The 26,629-nt window shown below is 39.0% G+C and overlaps 2 protein-coding genes across 4 annotated transcripts; one reads left to right on the top strand and one right to left on the bottom strand.

The window, feature by feature from the left end:
* atrip (ATR interacting protein) lies at positions 1-19,126 on the top strand. Of its 3 annotated transcripts, none has more exons than XM_005469658.4 (18): positions 1-361; positions 723-1,063; positions 3,470-3,552; positions 3,962-4,132; positions 4,221-4,333; positions 5,034-5,170; positions 5,300-5,389; positions 6,195-6,300; positions 6,779-6,940; positions 8,318-8,585; positions 10,880-10,933; positions 11,059-11,225; positions 12,415-12,551; positions 12,850-12,941; positions 13,947-14,033; positions 14,117-14,195; positions 16,411-16,632; positions 17,845-19,126. In XM_005469658.4, the coding sequence occupies exons 2-18, from the start codon at positions 724-726 to the stop codon at positions 17,916-17,918; spliced, it is 2,382 nt and encodes a 793-aa protein (XP_005469715.1). In that variant the 5' UTR covers positions 1-361; position 723; the 3' UTR covers positions 17,919-19,126. The 3 variants fall into 3 exon arrangements, with proteins under 3 accessions (XP_005469715.1, XP_005469716.1, XP_005469714.1); XM_005469659.4 differs by having other exon boundaries at positions 1-334; positions 5,303-5,389; XM_005469657.4 differs by having other exon boundaries at positions 2-334.
* Positions 18,906-25,460, bottom strand: trib3 (tribbles pseudokinase 3). Its single transcript, XM_003447720.5, has 4 exons — positions 24,654-25,460; positions 21,824-22,102; positions 21,336-21,628; positions 18,906-20,922 (listed from the first exon to the last, which is right to left on the bottom strand). Exons 2-4 carry the CDS (start codon positions 22,100-22,102, stop codon positions 20,433-20,435), a joined length of 1,062 nt encoding a protein of 353 aa, XP_003447768.2. The 5' UTR covers positions 24,654-25,460; the 3' UTR covers positions 18,906-20,432.
* Positions 25,461-26,629: the final 1,169 nt, after the last annotated feature.

A 26,629-nucleotide genomic window follows, 5' to 3' on the forward strand; every position in this document is an offset into this window, starting at 1 on the left:
ATTGGCCGAACAGCGAAAGCAGTGCTATGATTGGTCGCGTTATCAGGCACACCGGAGCGGGATGAACGACACACTTCTGTTTTGTCAACTTTAGTTTTGTGTTGTTTATGTGCTGTTGTACCATATTATACAGCATTTCACAGTTTAATTCATGGGCGCCGTGTAAAGGAGTTCTATTTAAGACACTCTCTATGTCTTTTTAATCAATAAATTCAAATATTGTTTTGACTGAATGAGGTTTTGTAGCTTAGCAGGCTAACTCCCCATTGGAAATCACGGCTAGTTTTCGCTAGCTTAGCTGACAGCAGCGACAGCCAGAGAACCCAGAGGCAAGGTAACACAGTAAAGTCAGAAGAAACGTGTACGTGTTCATGCATGTTAAGCTAGGTTTGTTTAAAAAAAAAAGAAACATGCGTTTTTTTTGCTTCAGTCACATTAGCCTGAGTTGAGTTAGATTTGAGGTTTTTTTTCAATTCCTGAACGTGACTTTGCTTAATAAGTTATTAGCTGATGTTGTACCTAACACAAGTTATTTCAGGGGTAGTCTTGAAGCGCTTTCAATGAATCAGCTTTTATTGTAAAGTACGGCTTTGATTAAAATAGTTATCTTGAGTTATACTAGTTATTCCTAAGTGACCCACACAGTCGCCTAGTCTTAGTGTTTGTGAATATGCATACATGAGAATTACTCACAATGCTAATGATATGTTCCCCCCATGCAGCATGAACTGTCCCCCAACAAAGCGCCTCCGTGGCCTGAACAAGGATGTAGTGACAGCAGTGGCTTTTGATGACCCTTTTGGAGATGATGAAGAATTCACCCAGGAAGTTTTAGATGAAATCGATGATATCGCCTCGCAAGCCATCACGTCGGCTTCGGAAGGGGTAGAGCCAGGGACAGGATCCAAACCGAATGAGCCAGCCCGCGGGTCATCCTGGCCATCCTCCTTTGGGCAGAACAAACCTGTGAACAAAACCACATCTAATCATAGCAGAGAAAATGCATTTTCCTTAAACAGTAGCAACAGAGAGAATGCGGGGATACCAAGTAGAGAACCATTGGGTGAGTATTTATTTTGTATTTTTTTAATCTACACTGTTATTAACAATATTTATGTAAAAATATGCCCTTAATTAAACATCAGAACCTTATGTGTGTAAATTAAAGAAAGACGGGTGGAAAGGTGAAGGTGGATGATTTTAAATAACTCGTGTCATTCATTCAAAGCAATGAACGGTGCACAAGAGAGGTGAAGTAGAGAGTGCAGGAAGGGTGGAGTGAGCGGACATGAGTTTCAGATGTGATTTGTAACAGAAGGATCAGAACGGGAGTGAAATAGAAGGTTTACAAGATGGCAGGGTTTGGAAACGATGTCACTGATAAATAGACAGGAGATGCTAGAGGTGTCAAAGTGGAAGATGTTGAGGTTTTCATTGGGAGTGACAAAAATAGACAAGGTTGGAAATGAGTAAATCAGAGGTGCAGCTCAGGTGGAGTTGTTTGGAGGCAAAGTTAGAGAGGCAAGGTTAACAAGGTTTGGATGTGTGCAGAGGAGGAAGTGTGGATATATTGGACAAAGGATGTTGAAGATGGGTCTTCCAGGCAGGGGAAATGAGAGAGACCACAGAGAAGTTTTGTGGATATAGTGAAGGATGGGCAGAGGGCTGGTGTGAAAGAGGAGGATGCTAAGGATGGTTTGAGATGGAAGCAGATAATCTGTTAGAGTAAACTCTAAAGGAAGCAGCCAAGAGGAGAAGAAGAAGAATTAAACATTTAAATATGCTGTGGAATGTTAATTCCACCGGCAATTACATTCCAGTATGCTTAATTCCTTTTCATTCGTCTTTCTAGTCTACCATTGATTTAAATTGATTTAAATGAAAATTTCAAGCAAGAAAAACTATTTATGTAGCACTTTAAAAAAATATATTTTGCACTTTCATTGTAGAAGCAAAATGAGCTGCATAAAGAATGAGCTACACAAAGAAAGTCTGTATTACAGTTTTGCAGCCACAAAACTATATGGAAAATGTAATTTGATACAATTTTGGTTAGTTCATAGGTGGGCTTGAGCAACTGAATAAATAAAATCTTTACAAATTGCACTCACCAACAGGGCAATAAAAACCGCAATAGATGAAAAAATAATAAGTTAAGCCCTTAAATCAAGTAGAAATAATAAATATGAATCATGGTAGCCTTGTAAATCTGATAAAACTCCCAAAGTAAAAGTAGTGCAATAAGCAAAAAGAAATTGATTAATAAGTAACTGGACTTCTGAAAGGCACTGCTAAACACATACTGATAATGGTGGCACACCATTATTAGGATTTTGTAGGTTATTGCAGTAGCATAAAGGTTATAATGTCTTCAGTAGTAGTAGTAGAGGTAGTAGTAGGAGACACCTGGAAAATAACCCAAGTGGTGGAGCTGATTCATAGTTCATGAAGATGAAGATTGTGCAGGATCTTTAAGAGCAAGCATTCAGATTTTGAAATCTGTTCTAAAATTACTTGGAAACCAGTGTAATAACTGTCCTACATGTGTTAAATGTCACATTTCATTCTTTTATCTAAAACTCAGGGAGCTGCTTTCAGGAGTAGCTGAAGCAAATTCAATTATTTTTTGATATTCATGCAAGCAGCACATTAAAGTACCTTTTCAGTGTTTTCCTTCTATAAAAAAAACCCTAATCTGTTGTAGTATTTCTTGAAATATCATAAAAACTAATTTCATATACGAGATGGAGAATAAATATATCACTGTCAGTGTTCAGAAAGCATTATGCTTATGTCTACACAGTTCCTGTGAGGGTAGTATTCTTTTTAAAGGCAGTTATTTAACAAGATAAACCACATGCAATTTTATCTTCCCAGTCCAGAATTGAAAAGGTGTGAATTCCATCTCATCTGTTCCTGTTATTTTTTCTTTATCACGTTAAGAAAAGTGTTTTGGATCTTCATCTGGCACAGAATCTGCTCCTCTATGTAACCAAAAGCCAGTGGGCATTTGAAACGTGGGCACAGTTTATGGTGTTTTGTCCTTTCAGAGATAGGATTCACAAGTACAGTAGTGTGTAGAGATAGACAAGATGATATAACAATAGATGACAAAATGTGATGTTTGCGAAGGAGTCAGGAAAACCATCAAAAACAGATGAATGGCTAAAAGTTGTAAATAAAACATTTGATATGGAGCTGCTAATTAATCCAATCAAGAGCTCAAATTGAGCAAAATCATCGATCTTTGCTTGTAAACAGGAAGATAAGAAAACAAAATATCTTCTCATGTGTTTCCTTACATTTTGACAAAGACCTTTGAAAAGATTAGTGTGTAGCTAATCGGTTTGTATTTGAAAAGTCTTTGTAAAGTCCTTTAACATGCAAATGCAAAAATCAGTATCAAAGTGTTAATACAGTCGATTTTTGTACTGGACACATTGAGAAAGCTGTTGCTGTTGCTGTTCAGGTAACAGGCAGCAGCAGTTTGGGTCAGACAGAGAGGACTCCTACGGTCTCCTGGAGGCTCAGCATGCAGAGCTGAAGAGGAAGGTGAGGCTCTTTTAAATGGAGACTGTCCAAAAGTACAACATCCAAAACGTCCAGATTTGTTTTAAGAAAGTGGAGGCTGCAAATTTTCCTTCCTTCTTTTTTTTTCACGTAGCTTTAATATTTTGTGAAAATTATTATAGTATTTTAGCTTTATAATGTCTAGACTCCATAACTAACCTGAGACTCTATGCCATTTCTAGTTTCTTTCCATAACATGGAAGTATACAATAAAGCCTTGGTTCAAATTTGGATATCTGTACTAGAACGTTAGATGTATGTATCTATTTTCATCAGTGGCTGAGCAAAGGAATAAACAAGAATTGAAGGTCTTTGTGACCAAATGTCTTACGAAGCAGGATTTCTGCATTTTTTGTTTATTTAGATAAGTGTGTTTTGTGTATGTTATTAGCTGAAGGAGGTGGAAGAGGAGATTGTGTTGAAGAGCGGGGAGATCCGGGTCCTGAGGGACTCTCTGAAAGCAGCTCAGCAGGAGAAGGAGGCTCAGAGACAGAATCAGATCCTACTGGACACTCAGAGACAGAAAGAGTATAATGACAGGGAAAAGGAGCTTAACAGGAAGGTGAGGCACTAAAAACACATAAGCATATAGCATATGGTGCTTATGATCCTTTGGAATAATGTGACACTGGCATGTTTTCTGTGGACAGGTTCAGTCTCTGCAGTCTGAACTGCAGTTTAAAGAAGCAGAGATCAATGAGATGAAGACCAAACTGCACACTTCAGACAAAAACAAAACAGCCTCTCCGCTGCCTAGGAACAGGTCAGCCATCCTCAACATTATCAGCAGAGCTGATAATCAAATACTTTGTTACTTAGGGGTTTAGATTTCCTTAACATTTTTAATCTTTTACTGTTTCATTTTTGTAAACGTTTTGCAAAATTCTGTTTATTGCTATCATCTTTCTGCTTTTACTATTTTACTAGGGAGAGTTTAACATGAATAAATATGCTATATGCAAATAAGCAGAGTTTAGGGTATTTATAAGCACAAACTCCATCCATTCTGTGGTTGATGTATCTCATAATAAGGTCAGTATATTTGGATTTGGAGCAGATCTAAACCTTGCTGCACCAGGAAAGTCAGCCTCAACTTTTAACTCATAGGGATTACTTATACATACTCAGACTTCATTGTTTACAACTTTGACTATATGGGAAACTGCCGTTGTAACAATGTATACTGTGTATGACAGGAAAACTTTAAAATGTGCTGGGTAATAATAGTTTTGAATGTTTTAATGCCACGTTTTATCATGTAGAGTCCAGATAACTCGGTCAATACTAATTTTCAGTCAAGTTCTAATACAGCCAACAGAGTTAGAGGTCACAATTATTATTGTTTTAGATGGAAAAGTTTGCTGCGTTGACCCCTCAATTAACATGAATGACTCTAAATGTGGAATTGCCTATTATTTGCTCATTTCTAACTTGTTTTTTTCACTTTTTCTTTCTCCCCACAGTCCTAAAATCCTGAATCATGGAAGCAGCAGCTCATCCTCTCCGATAGGAAATGGTTTCATCACCAAGGAGATGTTTGGAGGCCAGGTATCATCCAGAACGACACCAGTGAAAACCCATTTAAAGGCACGGAGAGATGGTGGGTTGTATGACAACGCTGATGTCATGAAAAATACAGGGGCAGTAGTAGGAGTAATATATTTAGAAAGACAAAAATTATCTGCTCATGGTTAAACTCTGCCTGTCTATATCTATGTGTATGTTGCAGCAGAGAGAGGAGCGTCCAGCAGCAAATCTAGTGATGTGTCTCGACCAGACCCCTTCCTGTCTGTCAGACCGTCTCATCTGCAGCACAGAGGTCAGCCCCCCTGCAATGTGCCTTCGAAGGGTTCCTGAAAGATTTCATATTTTAAAACTACCAGGAAATTTTAGGATTTTTAGAGATTTTACTGAACAGCTGAAAGAAATATTAAACCTTCCTGACCTTACACAGTTGAGTTGTTTGTAGCTAGATCTGTTTCCCACACACAGTCTGTCAGAAAATAGCCTGTACACCCTTATGCTACAGTCAGACTACACAATGTCTGACTGATTGTGATCCAGCTCAGAGGATGTATGTATCAGAATTTAGAAATAGGTTACATGTAGGTTGTTTTATTTCATAAAGCATGACATAATACACAAAAGTGACTCTGCATCTGGGACATCTCATTACCTTGTGGTTTTTCTTGTACTGTGGAAGGTATAAATTTCTGTACCCTCCCAACAGTTCCTTCATTTCTGTGAGGTTCACCACCATCTATGCAGCATTCTGCCAGCTATTTGTTTTCTGATGCTCACTTGATGTAGGGTCATCAGAATATACACAGAATGGGTCAGAAACAGTAACAGCACACAGCTTCAATAAATGTTCCACCACATATGCAGACTGTTATCAGCTGCCGTCAACTATCAGAATCTGTAAAGGAACTAATGTAACCGTTTATTGGTATATGTTCAATTCTATTTTATTTTATCTATATAGCGCCAAATCACAACAAGGGTGGCCTCAAGGCACTTTACCTTACAATAATACAAAGATAACAGAAAAGCCCAACAATCACATGATTGAGTATTAATCTGATTAAAATCTGTGTCTGTTATTCTGTGTCATCCTCGACCAGGTGGCATCCTGCTGGGGTTATTGCTGCAGCAGCCTCTTTCTCCCAGCAGCCTCGGGCTCGCTCATTTGCTGTCTATGAGTCTGACTGACATTCACCTTACATCCAGGTAAACACCTTGCACTTTAATCTTGACAGCCTGAGCAGTAACATGTAGTGTAATATGTATAAAGCAGTGCTGCAATAGTTACAGGCAAAGTAGAAAGAAAGGTTTTACATTTGTGGTGATAGAATAAAGTTTAGGTAATAACAGCTTAAATGAAGTATATCAATAAATTACTTTATTCAACTTTAGGAATAAACATATTGTGGGTTTCTTTTGTTGTTGATGTTGTTGTTTGTTGAAACTGACTTCAACAAGCTACCAGACTTCAAATTTGGATGATCAGTCACCGCATGCTGTTGCCCAGTCCTCAAAAACAGAACTTTTTCATACAATATACAAAACTTTATAGCATTGACCTTACTCTAATAGTGTTTCAAAAACAGTCGTAGCATTGGTTGTATTACTAGTCATACTTGTCAAACCTAAATTAAGTTATAAGACTAACTGACGTCCTGATGTTGTGTGTTGTTTATGTGTTCAGTCGGCTGTCAGCAGGTTTTCTGCTCAACTCTGATGCTGCAGCTGGTGTCAGTGGAGGTGGAGCTCCCAGAGCTGCTCTTAATCCTGTCCAGAGTCTGGCTGTAACTGGACTCAACATGCTGAGTCAGAGCCAACCAGCATCTGCAGCCAGCAGCAAAAACAGGTAGGATGACTGACCCCGAGGCCGGTCGGTTGAAACAATAAAAAGTCTCTCTTTGCAAAATGCAGAAGAACAGCATACACTTTCTGATCTATAGACAGCAGAGTCCTCTTGTGGATAAACAGTGTAAAAGCAGATTAAATGGTCTAATGTAATATGCTGAAAATTCTCCCCATACCGTACATGAATTCTGTCCTTGGATCTGAAGGATCTCTGTATACAGATTACTTTGATATTTTTTGAGCACATCAAGACAGTGTTTCATTTTTTTTAAATTAAATTTGATCGGTGATTTTCAAGATATGTGGTGAAATACCTGATACTTTTATTCATTATTGCTTTAAAATATTTTATGGAATCTATATAAAAATGCAGACAAAAATATAAACAGGAAAGTGCAGCTTCCAAAGTCGGTGAGTTGAGGCAGATCACTTCTGCAGTGTAATTGTCCATTTACATTGCTAACATTAAGTACAAGGTTACATTTTTATTAACTACTAACAATTTTTTAAAAAGCAATCAAAGCTACATAGAGTTATAGGCCAGCTAAATATTTGGCATTTTAGTCCTGGTGGTTATGTTAACTTATTTTGTCATTGGTGAGAAATTTTGTGGGCATTGCTACAAGGGCCATATATTTATATGGAGCGTTATATTGTTATTATAATTGGCTTTAACGCACCAGTATAATAAAAAAAAATCATTTTCACAGAAGTGGAGTTTGCCTGTTTTCCCCGTGTTTGCGTGGTTTCTCCCTGGGTACTCCAGCTTCCTCCCACAGTCTGAAGACATGCACTTAGTGTGGTTGGGTTAATTGGTGATTCTAAATTGCCCATAGGTGTGAATGTGAATGGTTGTCTGTCTCTATGTGTTAGCCCTGCGATAGACAGGTGACCTGTCCAGGGTGTACCCCGCCACTCGCCCTGTGACAGCTGGGATAGGCTCCAGCTCCCCGCTACCCTCATAAAGATAAGTGGAAGAGGATGGCTGGATGGAGAAGTGTAATTAATTTCCCTGACTTTCCAGTCTGAAACAGATGACTGGAAAGAAAATTTTATCATTAAACCTGATTAATTTCTGGCTGTGTTCTTCCTGCATGTGCTCTCCTCTTTAACATAGAATTGTGGAGACAAACTCTTTAAAAACAATGGCAGCTAAAGGAGTGAAAACAGCATGGCAGCTACTGCCTTGCTGATAGACATATCAGTCATTAGATGGCTATTGAGAAAGGTGAATACAGGGCAGATTCATTTTTGAGGATGAATGGTTTAAGTCAGAATGAGAAAAATATCTTCATGGAAAATAAGCCACTGGTTATAGGTTAAAAGATTTGGATAGAAAAATCTAAAAAAAATAAATAAAAATTGTGTATGTAAATAGGTCGTGTCCTGGAGCTGTCCTCCTCCTCTCTCTGTTGGACCTTCACCTGTCTCAACTATGCCAGTCTTTGGACTCGCTCCGCTCCTCCTCCGCTAGCAGCAGTGGTTTAGACTCTTCAGCTGCCAATACACTTCCAGCAGGCCGCACTGCTGCAGCTTCTGCTGGGCTGGGAAGACTGGAGGAGGCTCGTTTATGTGGGTTTAACGTGGAGGACGTTGGCCTAGCTGCTCTGAGACTCCTTTGTCTCCTGCTGGTCCACAGTGATGAGGTGATGACACAAGAACAACAGTATAGTAACAATGTGTAATGGTGCCTCAAATATACAAATTGCAAACCGCATGGTGAAGCTCAGGAGGTTTTTCCTGATCTTCGTCACAGCTCCATATTGTTTTTCACAATAGTAGCTTTGCATAATTCAGATTTCTAAATACTCTTTATTAGTCTAAAACAGCATTATTCCTTGGTTTCATTGGATATTTTTTTGGTTGAAAAATTAATCTGATTTTAGCACTCACTAATTAACGGATTATTTATTAATTACCATTAGGTACCCTGCCTTTTGCCCTATGGCAATGGCATGGATAATTAGTGATCTTTTATTTTTTAGTTATTGACCTTATTGACATTGTACTCAAGTCAGTTCAGTTTTATTTATATAGCGCCAAATCGCAACAACAGTTGCGTCAAGGCACTTTATATTGTAAGGTAAATACCCTACAATAATAAACATCTGTATTATTTTACATGAATCCAACAATATGAGAAAAAACAGAGTAGAAAAAACCTCCAGAACCTGAGGATTTAGAGCTGTCTGAAGCTTGAACTTTGGGGTTACAGGTAGTGCTGGGCGATATGACGATATATATCGTGTGGACGATAGAAAAGTGTCTATCGTGCCATTTGTCTTCTATCGTTTCTAACCCGAATTTTACAAATTATTAGATAAAATATATCATTAACCCTTTACAAACCGTCGGAGCAGGCACACTCCGTTTTTCTTAACTATTTTTAAATCCCTGTAGAACTGTAACCACATAAGGTAGCGCAATAATGTTTTTTTTGCATATGAAGCCGTAGGAGTTGTACTTACATGTTATTCCATTAGCTTGCCCTAGGTCACGGTTTTCTTCCACATATAGCTTTGCAAAAATTACATAAAAAGCACTTCCAGCAACAAAAACATAATATTCCAGACTTGCAGCAACAAAAACATAATATTCCAGACTTCCAGCAACAAAAACATAATATTCCAGACTTGCAGCAACAAAAACATAATATTCCAGACTTGCAGCAACAAAAACATAATATTCCAGAAACAGGCTTTGCCTATCCGATCAGCTATTCATAACACTTCTTATGTCTGCGCGAACAATCGCATGTCTGCCATTACCTGTCCGAAACCGGAAGTGACGTCATTTTCGCGGAAAATGTAGTTTTTTAAGCTTCAAAGCCTATGTTGGTGTTTTTAAAAGTTATGTTTGACTTTATGCTCTTCTGTATCGTTTCTGGGATGCTTAGAAGTCAAATTACACTGTTGGAAATAGTTTATTTTGATGCATATACTGTGTATTTGCAAATTTCCATTTATTTATTTTCATTTTTCCTGTAGTATATAGAACTTTGTGTATCTCAAAAATAAAACTATGAAGACACTCAAAATAAATTTCTCGTGGTTGGAAACTATTTTGTGCAACTTTTTTGTATTTACAGTTTTGAGGGATAAGACTCTTAAATTTCTCTAACTAAAAATATATGTAAAAAAAAAAAAAAAGATTTTCAATTTTTTTGTAGTTTATTGCAGTTTTTTGCAATTTATGTAGTTACTATGGACTTAATGCATACATATTATTAAAATTTGGGCTATAACGGTTGTATTGATGTATAGCATCTTGAAATGCTCCCACAAATGGCGCTACAACATGTAAAATGTAAAGACAGGCTCTGGCGGACTTGGTTCTATGGTAGGTCTTAAAGGGTTAAATAGCCAATATTAGTGTTGTCTTCTCACTATACATACTCTTAACTTTATGTAAGAGAAAATAAAGTATAAAACAATGATATTTTTCACAAAGAAACTCTGTCTTGTGGTTTTGCAACATGGTGCTGCTTTACGTGCACCCGGATTTGCGACATGCTTTACAGTAACTCAAAACAAAGACTGCACCCTCTCCACTCGCTGTTTAAAGACTGCATACTTTCCAGATGACCACAGGTCAGGTGGTATATCGTGATATATATCGTTATCGTGATATAAAATAATTCATATCGTGATAAATATTTTTTCCATATCGCCCAGCACTAGTTACAGGTGTAACATCTACATACGCTGACTTTTTAATTTGAAACTTTGTCCTTGTTTAATATGAGCATGAACTATATGCATTACTGTAACATTATGTCCATAACAGAACAATAACAGACAAATAATTATGTTTCAGACGACTGCTGCAATATTTTTCAGACTTTAAAAAAAACATAGCACACCTTTATCAATAATGTTTTATCCAAATGAATTGTAATACTGTTCAGTTGTGCAGTACTGACGTTTTACGTGGTCCTCAGGTGGTGGAGGCTGTGTTGTCAAAGGAGAGTCAGAGCAGAGCCATCGACCATAAGGTACTGAGAGGATTACTATTTGCTTTGTTGTGCTATATTAAACATTATTAACTTTCCCTCGTTGTCTTAACCAGAACAGAGAATAACATTTATATGATGTAATTTCATCCTCGCGCTTGTTTTAGGCTGATGGAATGGACCTCTGCTCTCAGAACACTTTGTTACAGTCACTGCTGCGGTTGTGTGATCCGTGGCCTGGTGGAAGCAGCCCACAGAGGGAGGCGATTTCCCTCAATGCCATGAAGACTCTTTGTGTCTTAATTGAGAGAACGCCAGACAAACATGTTGACAGGTACACAAAATTTTTAATTGAAATCTGATGGTTAAGAGATCTTATTCTGTGGCAACACATTTGTTTAGTATAGTTTAGCAATATGGAAACCAAAAGACTTGGTGAATAAGCATGTAAGCAATTCATTAAATAATATAATATTAAAAAGTAATGTGGAAGTGGAAGTTTGCCTGTTACTTACTTGGTATAGACATGCGCAGATCCCACGACAGTTGCTTTTGTCTTTTGGAGGACCTCTTCGTGATTTTGAAGAAAACATAAAGAGAAAAAGAAACAAAGAAAAAATTATGTTTGCTCATCTTTCTCAAGTTTGTGAGGACTGCAGAGAAGAGAGAAAGTGACCAGAAACTCTATTTTAATGCTTGATGTTAATGGGTTCTTCTAATTATTGTGCAAAGTCTGCAGGATTATACATACATATGAATATGATACAACTGCAGTTGCGTGGAATACAGCTGCAGGCAGAGGAGTGATGAGTGATAGGGTTGTTTGAATTTCCACTAACTCACAGTACTTGCGTAACATCTTAGTGTAAACTACCTGCAGTGATTCATGGTCAATGTGGTAATCTTACTAAAAGTAGAAATGTGATGAAATGTAAATATAAACTTCATTATCATCAGTTGTAGACATTTCTGGAAAATGGTGAAACTGATACCACAGTTATTCTGCACAGGGGCCAGCTTTTAAACTGGAAAACTCCAGATGGTGTCAGGAATTTCATTTTCCTTTAGTCGTTTCATACCAAGTCTGAAATCTCAACAACTCATTCAAGACCTGGATGAAGGTGCTGGAAAGTAATGATGATAATTATTCAGCATAAAAAAAATTCATTAAATGTATTTCTTAACAACATGACTCCTGACAGTTTCAACAATGTGAATTTTACTGGTAATATCAGTTTGTCATTGTGATATTAACCTCAAAAATCCTGTCTGTGAAACATCCTAACCAACAGGGGTCCAAGAGTCCAAAATTATAGTTTAATCAAAAAGAGATTCAGAGCTGCAATTTCTAGATTATGTTTGTTTTTGATAGTTTATTCGTTTTATGTGAAAGATGCTTATGATGAATTTCTTCATGTGGGTAACCATGTTCAAGATTTTATTTATAGGCTTCAATATATGTGTAAACCTAGAAATGTATGAATCTCTGTTAGTCATGTGTGCATCATTCCTCCCTCTCACAGGTTAGAGTGTGTGATGCCGCTGGTGTGTACGTGTGTGTCAGTGGACAGCAGGTTCCAGACAGTTTCACAGTGTGTGTCCATCCTCACATCGATGTCTGACCACGAAGCACTGGCGAAGCAGCTATGCTCTCAGCATGGTGAGGCTCCCCCCTCTGCAATACTTTACCTTGTCTGAAGTTTAATATCATTTATATGCTCAATAAAGACCAAAGTCCTACAAGAATCAAGTATCAGAACTATTTATTTATATCTAAGTGAATCCTTCCATAGATTTCAGTGCCATGTTTCCACCTCTTATGTTTCTGATGATGACATTTTATTGTGTGCTCTTATGCTTTTATGTATCTTTATTTCAGCTCAAAAAATCACAAAATTATTGAAGTTTATGTGTGAAGCAGAATAAATCAATTGCCGTTTTTATTCTTTTTCTTTTAGATCCCTGTGTTTTCCTGAAGTTGTTTCAGTTCATCAGGACAAGACCAGACAACCACACAGCACACACAAACTGGATTCAGCTAGACCTTCAGGTAGTGCACACACACTGTAAAGGTGTACTGACTTGTACAGTATTCTGTTTAATGTGTGTCAGCTGCATCTGAAGCCAGGATTTCTGTGTGCTCTGAATATCCAAGCTGGGAAGAGGAAAAATCCTTTTTGTCTTAGCCTGGGCTCCTCTATCTCCCTCCAACAACTCTGTGTCTTTGTAGTCTAAACTCTCTGAATCAGATATATATATATAAGTGGTAACCACGCTTTGATCCACATGTTCAGACAGTATCTTGTCTAAGAATGCTAATGTTATGAAAAGTTACACAAGTAGTTGTGTTAAGGATCTTAACCTTCACGTTTTCTTTACTTTTTTATAACAGTCCTAGAAAATGTAACAAATGTGAGTCTCCTGTTCAGAGAAATGTGGAAAATATTTTAGATATTCAGTTGCTTCCTTCAGCTGAGAACAAACTGTAAGATGTCTGTAGTTGTTGGCAGCTGAAATGATGATCAGGCCAGATGAAGTTAGAATGGGAGGATGAGAATATACAGGCCACGCAAAGCCCTGGAGTTTAAAATACGCCCTGAATCATACTTCTTAATCTTAAAAAAGGTCATCAAAATGTATATGAAAAACTATTGGTCACTAATTATTTCATGGTTTATTTGAAATTTAGTGTTTAAACCCTAAAAATGCATTTATTTAAAAAACAAACAAACACCAATGTGCTCATTCTCTTTGTTCTCTATAAGTGTTTATCCTCTTTGCATCGTGTTTCTTTTGCACTTTACATTTGCACAATACATTTCTCCCAAAGTGCTTCAGTTGTTGATTTTCATATTCATTTAATTAATATTACTAATTATCAATTGCATTGATTTAAACAATCTTTTCCATCTTCTAGCTTTTAACTCTAAGCAATGCATTTAATAAACAGTTTAATCACTCTGGGAAGGCTGTTTTTGTGAACAGATGAACTGCTTTTATTTGAAAATTTACGATATGTCTGCGTTAATAATCAGTGGGGGTTTTTGTGTGTTAGGTGGTTCGTTTGTTGAGCAGACTGATGACTCAGAGATCAGAGAGCTGGGCTACCAACCAGCGGAGCAGCTGTCAGTGTTATACTGAGGTAACTGTCTGAAACGATGTTGTGTCCCTGTGCAGAGTGACAAGTGTTGCATCTTTATGCATTTGTGTTTGATTCCTTCACAGCTGGTTCAGACAGCAGTGATTGTTTTCCATCGTCAGTGGTTAGATCTGCGTGGTTCTCAGGAGCAAACAGACTCAACAGGTTGGTCATATTTCAGGTTGAAAGCATGAAATGTCAGTAACACAATGCTCTGAAAGGTTATTATAGTTAAAAAATATTATAAAATAATATGTAAAAAAAAGTTTAATTAACTGAAGTAAACTAGACCTTGGAAAATTTTAAAGCTAAGGATAGGAGGTTTGGAACTTGGAAAACTAACTAAAATAAAAATATAACAGAAATATCCTTAGTTTTAGTATTTGATAAAATTTTGTTACAACTTGGCCGATGAGCCATTGATGGATGAAGTTCTGGATGTCTATAAGAATCTGAGTCAACTTGCTTTGGAAAGGTTTTTATTGTAATACTTGCATTTATGCAAAGTGCTTCGAGAAGCTGATCCTAAAACACATAAAGGACTACCTCCCACCCAGCTTTGACCCCCACCAGTTTGCCTATAAGGCAAATAGGTCCACAGAGGATGCAATTTCCACCGCCTTCCACTCCGCTCTGCATCACCTGGAGAATCCTGGGACATTAGTAAGGATGCTCTTCATTGATTTCTGCTTGGCCTTCAATACCATCATCCCAGACATCCTTATAGACAAGCTGATAAACCCCCTCCACATGTGCATGGATCAAAAACTTCCTCACAGACCGTTCACAATCAGTCAAGGTTGGCAACCAGAGATCATCCACCCTGTCACTCAGCACTGGCTCACCACAGGGATGTGTGCTGAGTCCAATCTTATACACCATCTACACCAGTGACTGCACCCCTACGCACCCCTGCAACATCATCATCAAATTTGCAGACGACACCACTCTGATAGGGCTCATCACCAACGATGATGACACCGCCTACAGGGATGAGGTAGGCGGTGAGCGACTGTCAGAATGGTGTAACTACAATAACCCCACCCTAAACACCAAGAAAACAAAGGAAGTGGTCATGGACTTCCGCAAAACAAGAACTGATCCCCCTCCCCTATCCATAAAAGGTGACTATGTGGAGAGGGTGTCCTCCTTTAAGTTCCTCGGCACCCACATATCTGAGGACCTATCTTGGTCCACAAACACATCAGTCCTAGTAAAGAAAGCCCAGCAGCGCCTCCATTTCTTGAGGGTTTTGAGATGGAACAGGCTGCAGACTGAACTCCTAGTGTCCTTCTACCGTGCCACTATCGAGAGTGTGCTAGTGCACGCCATCCCTGTGTGGTAAGCTGGTTGCACAACAGCTGACAAGAAGAGACTACAGAGGGTCATCAGAACTGCAGAGAAGGTGATCGGCTATCCACTCCCCTCCCTGGACTTAATTGCCAGCTCAAGATGTCTCTCCAGAGCCGGGGCAATTATAAAGGACCACCTCCATCCTAACCACCATCCCTTCAACATCCTGCCCTCTGGAAAAAGGTTCAGATCCATCAGGTGCAAAACCAACAGACTAAAGAACAGCTTCTTCCCGTGGGCTGTCAGAACTCTTAATGCAAACTAAGTGTGTAAAGACTTCCCCAACACATCCACTCTGACACTGCTGTTGATCATCTATGTGCAATATCTCAGTCTCTCCATGTTCTGTGCAATATTTTTGGCTCATGTGCAATAACCTTGGTATGTGCAATATTTTTCGGTCCTGTGCAATATTTTGGTCCCAGTAGCGCTACCATCTCCACCCTAAATGACCATAGCCCCTCCACCCTTATTTATTTATTATATCATATAACTGCCCTTGTATACAGACCCAAAATGTTTCTGTTTCAATGTTTCTTACACATACACCATGTATATAGTTTCACTCACATGTATGTATACATATACATTGTTTTTTATTTTATTTTATTTATTTATTTATTTTTCTTTCCCCCTCGTTGTATATTAGTTTCTCCTCTTCTTACTTTTGCACCTTTGTGGTCCAGCTACCCAATTTCGCTGTGCAAGAAACTGCACAATGACAATAAAAAGGTCTAAGTCTATTTTGAAATCTTGCCTCTGATGAATGCCCTACTTACCATAATAATAAAAAAAAACTAAAACGAACACTGAAACTAATAAAAAACTAAAACTAAACATTTCAAACAATAAAAATGAAACTGAAATAAGAAAATCCACTCTTTAAACGAACTAAAACTAAAGTGAATGAACTGAAAATCAAAATGACAATAAAAATACAAACCCAATAATAAATACAAAGCTATAATAATAATTCTGACAGTCTGTCTCTAAAAACACGGTCTCTTTGCATTGCTTCTTGTTGCAGGGCTTGCCTCACCTCTGCAGCCATGCTGTAGCTCCTCTTTGCCATGGAGGCACAGCTCAGCGGCATCTCTGCTCAGAGAGTGTGTGCTGCTGTTGCATTGGTTGCTACTGCATCACGGCAGCTTCTCCGAGAGCTGCAGGCCACTACTGCACATGTACGACCAGGTGATCCCTGCTGTACGAGACACACTGAGGAAGATCCCGGACCTGACCGAGAGCGAGGGTACAGACGCACAGAAACACGCACACTGAATCTAAGCCTTGAATTAATCTTTTAAGCTGTTTAGGAAGGTTTAATGTGATGTTTAAGTTCCACTATAACTGTTTACACCTGAATACACCAACTCAAACATAGCTGAATTTTGTATGAAGAGCTTTGGCTCTCCTTTCTCTTAACCTCTAAGAGCATGATGAGTTTTTCCTCACACACTCCCTCCTGGATATGACTAATTACCACCTCGGCTGAATCTTACATGTATCACACAGATAATTTTAGCTGTTAGATAACATGTCTGTCTTCAGTTGTGTGATGAGGCAACTCTGGTAGTACGTGTTGTCAAACCATTTTTATACTAGAATTCCACCTGATGATCTGTGATTATTCTGGTATTAAACTTGAGGTTTGGGGTGCTTCTGGATTTCACCTGGTAGAGCATGTGCGCCAAAAATTTAACTCTGAAATCCTTAGTGCAGCAATCCTGTATTCAACTGCCCCCACGCTATTCGCTGCATGTCATTCCGCCTCTCTCTCCCACCTTCTTTTATTCCTGTATTATATCAGAAAAGCCAGAAATAAAACTTAAGAAAAGAAACAGCACCTTCTGTCCAGCAACATTTTCCACCTCCTGTTGCTGCAGCTGCTGGGTGCTCACAGGTCACATCATATATTTATTACCTCCCGTAAGTTGTGGGTCTTCCCTGGGGTCTCCTCAAAGCTAAACGTGCCCAGATAACATCCAAAGGCAGGTTCTGGGGGGGCATCCTGATGAGATCTCCGAACCTAAACGGCTCTTTATTTCTTCCTCAGTATTTGAATCCAGCTGTATGTACCAGGATCACTGGATATTTAAATGTAACATTAGTATTGCTGTAGTGCAAAACGAAAAGAAAGAAAACGGTCTTCAGCCCAACATGACAGGATGGCTTTCTGGTTTTTTTCCTCCATATTTAATGCATGATGCAGCTTTATGGGTCTGTTTCTCCTTGAGTGACCTAAACCAGTTCTCTTTGTTGTCTGTCTTCCACGTCAGAGCTACTTAATGTGCATTGCTCATAATAAAACATAATCATGTCTGAATGTCATTAATATTATCAATTTGACCATTTTAGTATGACTACTAGCTACATCATCCAGTATTTACACCTTACCCGATTGCTCTTGTGTTCCCATACGTTAAAACTGTAAAAAAAATTTGCCATCTTTTACGTCTTTTAGAGTTGGCATTGGACGAGATCTGCCGCTCAGAGGGGGATGAAGCTGATGACATGGACACTGACGCCGGCTCCTAATTGGCTGCTCTCGCTGACCTCTTGATTTAGTGACGCATGCCAACATGAGGGACAGTTTACTAACTGCTGATGCAATATGTTTTAGACTGGAACGAGAACAGAGCAGCCTGTGTTTCTTATCAGACTTCTAAGTGAAGTGAAGGTTTCACAGAAATGGAATAGAGGTGAGTCAGAAGTCTGACTGAAGTAATGAACACAGAGTGTTTACTCTGCTTTCAGATGGGATTTCATAATAAAACATGAAGGTGAGGGGGGGAAAATCTCCTGTCAGTATTTATGTTTACTTGTAATCTTTCTTTTCTTTCTCTTCTCCTACTTTCTTTGTTAAAGTCAAGGCTACTCTTTTATTTTTCTGTGCTTTCAACTTTTGTTTTTTGTTTTTTGTGAGGTACACTGACTAATATGTAGCCGGGTATTGCCCCACAATTGTCAAATATCAGTACAACTACTGATATTTTTAAAAAAGGGTGGAATTTCTTAACTGCTGTATAATTTATAATACTATGAAACAGTTCCAGTTATACTCAGACTACTCTTACTGCAACACTCCAGTTCTTTATTACTTTGGGGGGGAAAAGAAATGGAGAAACTGGATGATTAGCAGATGATACTCTGCACCACTTTTGGAAATTTCATCAGTTTTTCCCAAGACCATCTCTGAATATGGAGCTACCCTAAACTTTGCACTTGCACAGACAGGTCAACAGACCTTGTCTCTCTTTCTAGCACCTCTAAGGGCCATTCAGTTGTTTGCACAGTTATATACAAACATGTATTATTTTTATTATTATGTTTAAAAATTACGGGTGTAAAACTGAAAGCCAATGATACCAAAATGCTGGTACAGGTACACTGCAGCTCGAACTTGAAAAAATGTTGTCTTAAGATAATACTGGGATTGCGTGTACGTGTAAAAGAGACCATATGCATGCAGGCTCAGAAGTTTATTTAATTAAAATTCAACAAAAAGAAACTTTGACACCAAAACATTTTTCAAAACCTTTATTTTTCTCTTCAACTATAAGTTGGACCAGAATCATACAGCATACCAGGAAGCAGCTTATTGTCTGAATTGAGGTTTGTTTGTAATTATTATCGTCCTCAATGGACACGCAAGACCAGTAAGTGAGGATTAATCGTATTCCATTATCTCAAGATCATCACTTCATTATCTTCTTAATGAGTCAACAAATGTTGCTTCTCCTTTATCCTCAGTTATTCCCAAATTAAATTGCTCAGTGACATTGTGAGAGAAAAAGATGTGTCCCAGAATAAACACAGTTGTTATTCATTCACAAATAAATGTCAAACGTGAGAAAACAGTTTATAAGTTTGTATCAAAATATAAATAATTTGTGGAGATTATTATGAGATACAGGGGTTTTTTTTTATAAGTCCACGAAAAACAGATTATATTAAATTACCCAATGAAGTTTTGATTTTAAGGTCTGAAAAATATTTTATCAACCATGGCTGCTCTCTGCTTGTGTAAAAATGGATGAGAACACTGATAGCTGAAGCTGTATTCCTTTTCAATGCCATTTTATATATATAAAAAAAAAATCTGGTTCCTAATGTTTTTCAGAAAGATGTGTTTGATCTTTCTCACAATCACAGAAGGAAATCAGCATTGTAAACACTGAAAGAAAAAAGCTGTGTCCCATTTTAAGCTCCACCTCCTTTTGAGTCCACAGTTTTAAATATAAAGGTGCGTTCAGGGCAATTCTCAACACACTCAAGTACATTTTTTTTGCCCTTAAAGGGGACCTATTACGCCTTATTGTTATATATAAAAATATAATGCTAAACCTTTAACATTTTCAAATAACAAGGTCAACATATGTATACATAACCTTCCTTTAAACACTATTTTAAGAATTTATTGCAGCACTTGGCTCTATGTGATGTCAGTGAGGCCAAGTATGCCTAATATACAGCTTTGATAGCACTGCGCACAGAAGCCACACCCATCTGCTGTTCAAACCTTCAGTTTATGAGGGGCAGTCTAGTAGATGAAAGTTGCTTAATCATATTGCTCAAGTACATGTTAGTTGGGCAGATTGGGATGTAGGATATTCTCCACTGCACTTGTTGAGGATGTGCACCTGAACACACCATTAGTTCTCATTTGTGTCCGTAACTGGTGGAATAAGTGACTGCTGGGAGTCCACTGTAAGGAAAATTTCAGAAAGAAAACCACCTTTGGAGGCCATGCCACCTAAAAGAGGCGGGGCTTGAACTGAGACACAGGTAGAGAAAGAAGGCACATAAGGGTCAAGTAATCCAGGATTAGACTGTCTCTGTAGTGCGGCTGTGCTTTTAATGTGTCTATATCTGTGAAGACCTCTTTGGAGTTTTGACTGTGAGGTGTGAGGACGGAGCCACACATCTCGAAGACGCTGTTTTTAGAGTCCAGATTAGGTTTCACACCTGAAGTGTGAATCAGGTTTAGGCTGCAGGCTGCAGGGATTCATTATAGCAGTGCAGGTCCTCACAAGGAAATAGAGATGTCTTTTAATTTGTCTCAGTCCATATTGGCACCACTTGGTCATTGTCCTCTTGTTGATTCTGTAGTGTTGTGTGGGAGCTGTGATGCATCTTGTGCATGTTGCTGTGTGGCATGCGAGGTTTGGTAAGCCACGGGTGCATCGGCAGCTCAAATGCCGTCAGTCTCTCAGTGGGAGATTTCCTTAGCATGCAGCCAATCAGACACTTGGCCTCTGGCGACATCCAATCGGGCAGGCTAAATGCTCCACGGCGTATCTTAGCAAACAGCGCAGCAGGCTGCGTGTCCTGAAAAGGGTATCGGCCAATCAGCATTGTGTACAGAGACACCCCCAGGCTCCAGATGTCTGCGGCACGGCCTGAGTACGACCCATTCCCATTGGTCAGGAGCTCAGGGCCAACGTAGGCAGGACAGCCATGTCTGTCTGTTAGAGAGTCATCGTCATTGTTACCATGCAGGAGCACGCAGTCATCGAGTCCGAGCAGTGCCAGACGAGTTCTGGGAAAAGAAAAAGAAAACATTAGTCAGACAGAAGTTTATCAGCAGCAGTATTTGTACAGTAAAAGTACAAATAGAGGTACTTTTTTCCCCCCATATGCCTCCTTCATGCTAGTAAGATCAATATAGCGATATTTATACTTGTCCATTTGTTGGGAGTAGTATGCATTCTTTTAGACTGCCTCAAAATGGACCTTTGGACCTTTGTGACTACAAATGTAAGCATGAATGGACTGCATCCATTTATGATATGCCTTGTGAATGTATTTTGTAACCACAAGAGTCTCCCCCTGCAGGCCATTAAAGTTAATATTTCACAGCACTTCCACCTGGGCCCTACATCTGTCTTTTACAGTCTCAGGTATTACTGCTATAATAGTACTATTACCAAAGCACCAGTCTCGGAGTCTCACCTGTATTTGTCGATGAAGACGAATCTGCGGAGCTTCAGGTCTCTCAGAACGACTCCATGGTTATGACAGTGCATGACAGCATTCAGCATCTGGGCGAACAAAAGCCCCGCCTCCTCCTCGTTAAGGCGTTTCCTGTTGCGCACATACGCGTGCATGTCACCATGGTGACCAGGCAGGAAGACATACACCTTGTGTTGGCCAATTACAACGTCCTGCAGAGCGCAGATGTTTTCATGTTTACCAATCCGATCATAGGCCGCCAACCGCTCCTGGTATCCACGCAGTGGGAGCACCTGTGGGGAAAAAAAGGAGTGACTGTCATGGGTAACGTAGTATGATGTACAATACGGTCACTACTTTGACAAGTGTTTTACAGTAATCTTTTCCTAATATTATCATTAGCACTACTTCTGAAGTATCGACAGTACAGTTTTTAACATGTATTCAGTTCTTATTAAAAGTAACAGAGACATTTTTCTGAGTGTTACCTGACAGGTGTACTGCTGCTGTGTGTGCACATGCACAGCCCTGTATGTCTCCTCCCTCTCACACCGTTCAAAGAGGAAATATGACCCAACTCTTGATGAGGACTGGCTCGAGTTGGATGTGGGGGCGGGGCTTGTGGGTCTCAGGCAGGGTGATATCCCAGTAGAGGTAGGGGGTGGAGCCAAATGGGCTCGTTTACATTTCAGTGAATCGCCTTGAGGCTCATCCAGAAGCCTCTTAAGACACAGCTGAGATCTGGTTGTAGACATGCTGGCGCTCATCTGTGATTGGAGACATCATCAGGTTAATGTACATTTCCATGTAATATGCTGCAGCAAGTGCAGTCCCAAACTATCCCAATTAAACACAGCCAATATTTCAATGAATAAAGCCACCATATCTAGAAGTAACACCTGTGAGCCAAAAGGCCAGGGTTCAGAGTGCTCCAAACCCTCGCTTTCTGACACTTTTTCGACCTCTGGATGGCCTCATCTCCATTAATTCAATCACTGAACTGGTCCTCTTTGCTTTTCTTGTTGGTTACTTCTGGAGCATTTTAAATGGGATTTTCTGAGATTCTGGTAATTTATTAGTATCTTACTTTGCACTAATAGCAGGCGTGTGTATCTGTGCATTGCACCTTTATAAATGCATTTTGTCATTATATGGTCAGTATGATTGTTAAAAAGGTACAGAGTCTCAATTTATGCAGCATTAAAAAGCACTTAATCCTAAACAGTTACTATAAAGAGGAGCACACTATTGTTAATGATTAAGTAATGTTTCATTCAGTGTTTGGTAATTTGCTGGCTGTTTAATTTTAGAGGCCGTGACCGCACTGCAGCACCCTCTTCAGGTGACACTCTGGCTTGGCCCCTTCTGTCCGCTGAACACTTGTCAGTAACACTTTCACATATAGTAAGAGAAGTTATATTTGTATCATATCTCTTCGTGTTCTGCGTCTCCGCTGCTCACATGTTACACAGTCGGTGTGTCTATAGGCTTCATGATGCAACTTCCTGTAAGCTGATGGGTGCTTCAGCTTTCAGATAGTTGCATCAGAGCACAACAGTTTATAGTTTAAACAGGCTTTAAATACAGTCAACAATTACACACACGCATGCAAGACAGAGTGTGTGTGTGAGTGAGTGAGTGAGACTTATGTAAAGTTTTTTTAGAGCCTGTGGTCGCTGTGGTAACGCTATGTTGCCTGCTGTGGGGCAATGCTGCTTTCACTCTGCTGAAACACCCTGACTCACAGCAGCAACGTCATCCACCCCCAAATACACAAACACTGAATCTAAGATGAATGATTTCTCCATGACGTTCTGTTCAGCTAATAATCAGAAATCCGGTTCTTAAAAATAATCTAAAAGAAAACGTTTGTGGGGTGTGTAACAGTGTGTGCTGAAATGTAGTGACACTCAGCATTTTGTTAATGATGCGTGTTTCTTTTGTTTATTCTTCATATTTAAAAACAAGTGAACATTTGCTGGAAGAGTTTAGATAGCTCAGCAAAATTACAACAGTTATTAAATAGACTAACAGAATAAACTTTTGACTTTTATTTTAATTTTCAAACTGAGAGGGGCTAGAGCTCGTGGGAAACAGGAGTTTACACAACTGTTAACATTTATTTTTTTAATCTTAATTACAATCCAACGTTATCATCTAAAAAGGTAAGACAGATCTGTGGCAAGGCTGTTACCAAAAATCCCGCTGGTATTTGTTATAAGGTTCCTTACTTCTGTAGTTTAATCTCGGCTTTTCATGTGTATTCCTGTTTCTGAGTTTGCTTAAGTCCTTAACGTAGCCTCACTTATGATTTTCACTCTTATCTCCATCTGAATGATAAGTCAGAACCGCTGTTTTGACCATCCACAAATGTACTTTAAAGGTAAAAGGGGATGAAGCAGTTTTCACCACTGAACCTTTTGAACCGCCCGGGAACAGTGTGGCACTGTAGTGTTTTTTTGTTTTTGTTTTTTTAACTTGGTCAGAAACTCAGATATGCAGCAGATATACTCAACAGTCACTCCAATAAAATCCCAATTTTTTGGCATTTTTGCTTAAATAACTTAATCAAATGAAAATCTGATTTGTAGAATTTACTTTTACTTTTTACAGAGCTTTTCAGCTATTTTCTTCTTCCTATTTTCATAATTTATTTGATGCCGTATTTTGCTGTTGAGTCTACTGTGTCATTCTGGGAGGTTTTTAATGCATCTGTCTTTTTCTGATTGGTGTTCACTCTGCACACTCAGACTGCTACAATCCAGTCAGTTTGTAACATGCATTTATAGGTAAATCATTTAAGGTCCTAACTTTTCATAAAGCTCACAGCTTCATCAGTTATTCTCAGCTCAGACCTGCAGGCCTGAAAATATGGGTGAAGCTGTCTAAAAGTTCGATTTAAGGTTTTACTCCGTCTTGGTGTCGAGAGCGCAAAAACCAAATGATCATGAGCACGTCATACCTGGAAACAAAGCGAAACTCCAGCTCGATTTTCTCAAGCAACTACTTTAAAGTTTAGGAATGATCCTTGCTGTTTTTATTGTTCATATTTCATAGGACAGCGCTTTTTCTCTGCCTCATACACCTGCATTATCATTTTATAAACTGACAATGCACGAAGCTTAGCTTAAATACACGCGAATATGACGTAATATATATGTTTAAGCCATTCTGAATAATGAGTAATTCAAGTGCACTTCACAGATAATACTTTTGCATTTTATAAGTAACAGTTTGAATGTTATTTACATGTGTCTGTACAGGTGCATTCATTTATGGTTTAGTTAGTTTTGTTAAGTAGCCAGGTTGGTTTTTTACCTTGAGGAAGACTGGTCCGGACTGCAGGTCAACAGGAAGCCAGTAGATTCAGTAGAAATCCAGTAGAGTCGGTGTTGAGGTGCTGGCTTCTGTCTGTCTGTGCAGCAGAAATCGGTGTAGACATAAAAACAACTGGAATCAGCAGCCGCGACACTGGGAGAACTGGTGGTGACGTCTTTGTTTGCTTCTTATTGTCTCGGTTGCGCAACCTGTCGTCAGTCAGCTGGCGGTTTATGAGCGACTTCTTTGGTTTCAATGAAAAAGCAGCAGAAAGAAAGAAAATCGGCAAAACTTATACGTGAAAAAGAAAAAAAGAAGATAAACTTCTGAGTCCTCTGTGTGAATATCCGGAGATAAAGTGAACAAAGCGAGATCAGAGCGAGTCCTCGGGTCCTCCTGTCTGTCCGTTTATCCGTCTATCTGCGGGTCTCATTAAAATGACCCCGGTCCGGATAAGATCCCTTCCGGGCTCCACGGATCCTGCTGCCGTTCAGAACTTTCAGCCGGACTGCTGAGCGGACTCAGAGTGACTTCGGCTCTGTTTGGTTTCGATATTTCCTCCGCCGGTGTCGTCATCGAGCGGGGGCGGGGTTTCGATGTTGCAATCCTGTATCGAGCAGTCGTCAGAAAATAGAGGGTTGGAATAGCAGAGCGGTGACTAATTAAAGGAAAGACCTCGACAAAGTTTGACCGATTAGAACAGCTAAATCAGATCCCAATAAACTAAAGGTGGGGAAATGTTTTTGAGTAGTACAATCTGGAAGGCGCAGTGTGAAATTTGGGTATATATAACTTTAATAAACCGGTTTGAAATGGATCGTATGAAGAACAAATAGTTTATTTTATTTATAATAAATGTTCACTCGTGCATTCAGTTCTTCTGTTGCATGAAATGTTTAATCTGCTTCATATCAGCAGCTGGTAAGCATTTGGGGGTTCAGTGATGCCTCTTTATGAACCACACATTCCTTGTGAGGCTCACATGAGTTCACCAAGTCAACATGTGGGGCACCGTCTCCATATGAGATTATATGGAACAGGACAAACGCAATGAGGGGATAATCTGAACTGCTTCTTTAAAAAATTATAAAAATCTGAAACTAAAGAGGAGTTTTCAGCTTAAAGAGTCCAAAAATCCCCCAAATGCTTCTAACAAATCTTCATTTTCAATTGATTGTTGTATTTGTTTTACCTTTTGGGGTTAGGTGGTTAACACCTCTGTCACACCACTCATTGTGAGGTTTGTATGTTCTCCCTGTGTGGGTTTCTTCAGAATGATTCAGCTTCCTCCCACTGCCTGAATGATTGTCTGTCTCTCTGTGTTTGCCCTGTGATGAACTGGTGCTCTGCTTTACACCCTATAGCAGCTGGGATAGGCTCCAGCACTCCCTGGAAACCCTTAAGTTGGATAACTATTGCTTGTAAATGGTCAACTGATCATTAATTAAAACTTTATTAGTTTACATAAAACAATGTTTAAAAATCTTCATACAATTCAAATAATTACTTCATGAGTAAGATATTAGTGTGTGTAGTATTTTACAGCAGATAAAGCATACTATAGTGAGGGTTATTAGTGATCAGTGAACCTGTTCTTATCCCAAGGGCATCAGATACTGCCATTTACTGAACCCTGCTGTCATTTCAGAGACACCCACGGGGTTTCCTTTAGCATTTTTCCTGTGACTCATTTGTGGTGGCAATAGTGATACAGGTTTCACTACTAACTCATCAGGTTTTAACCCACGCCATAGTCTTTCCCTAAACCTATTCAGACAGAGAGAGAAACTCAAGGTCACCAAAAAAGTGAAACCAAAACTAAAGAGTGAATAAAAGAGGACTCCTAGCTCACAAGCTTGTTTTGCGACACTATCATTGCACTTCCCTAAATATCCGTTCTTTAAATCAAGTACTATAAATATCACTTTCCATTCAAGCAATGCTTATAAATGAGCTACACAGTGTTAACCATTTAC

Source organism: Oreochromis niloticus, linkage group LG5, assembly GCF_001858045.2.
Source record: "Oreochromis niloticus isolate F11D_XX linkage group LG5, O_niloticus_UMD_NMBU, whole genome shotgun sequence".
In the NCBI taxonomy this organism is placed as follows: domain Eukaryota; kingdom Metazoa; phylum Chordata; class Actinopteri; order Cichliformes; family Cichlidae; genus Oreochromis; species Oreochromis niloticus.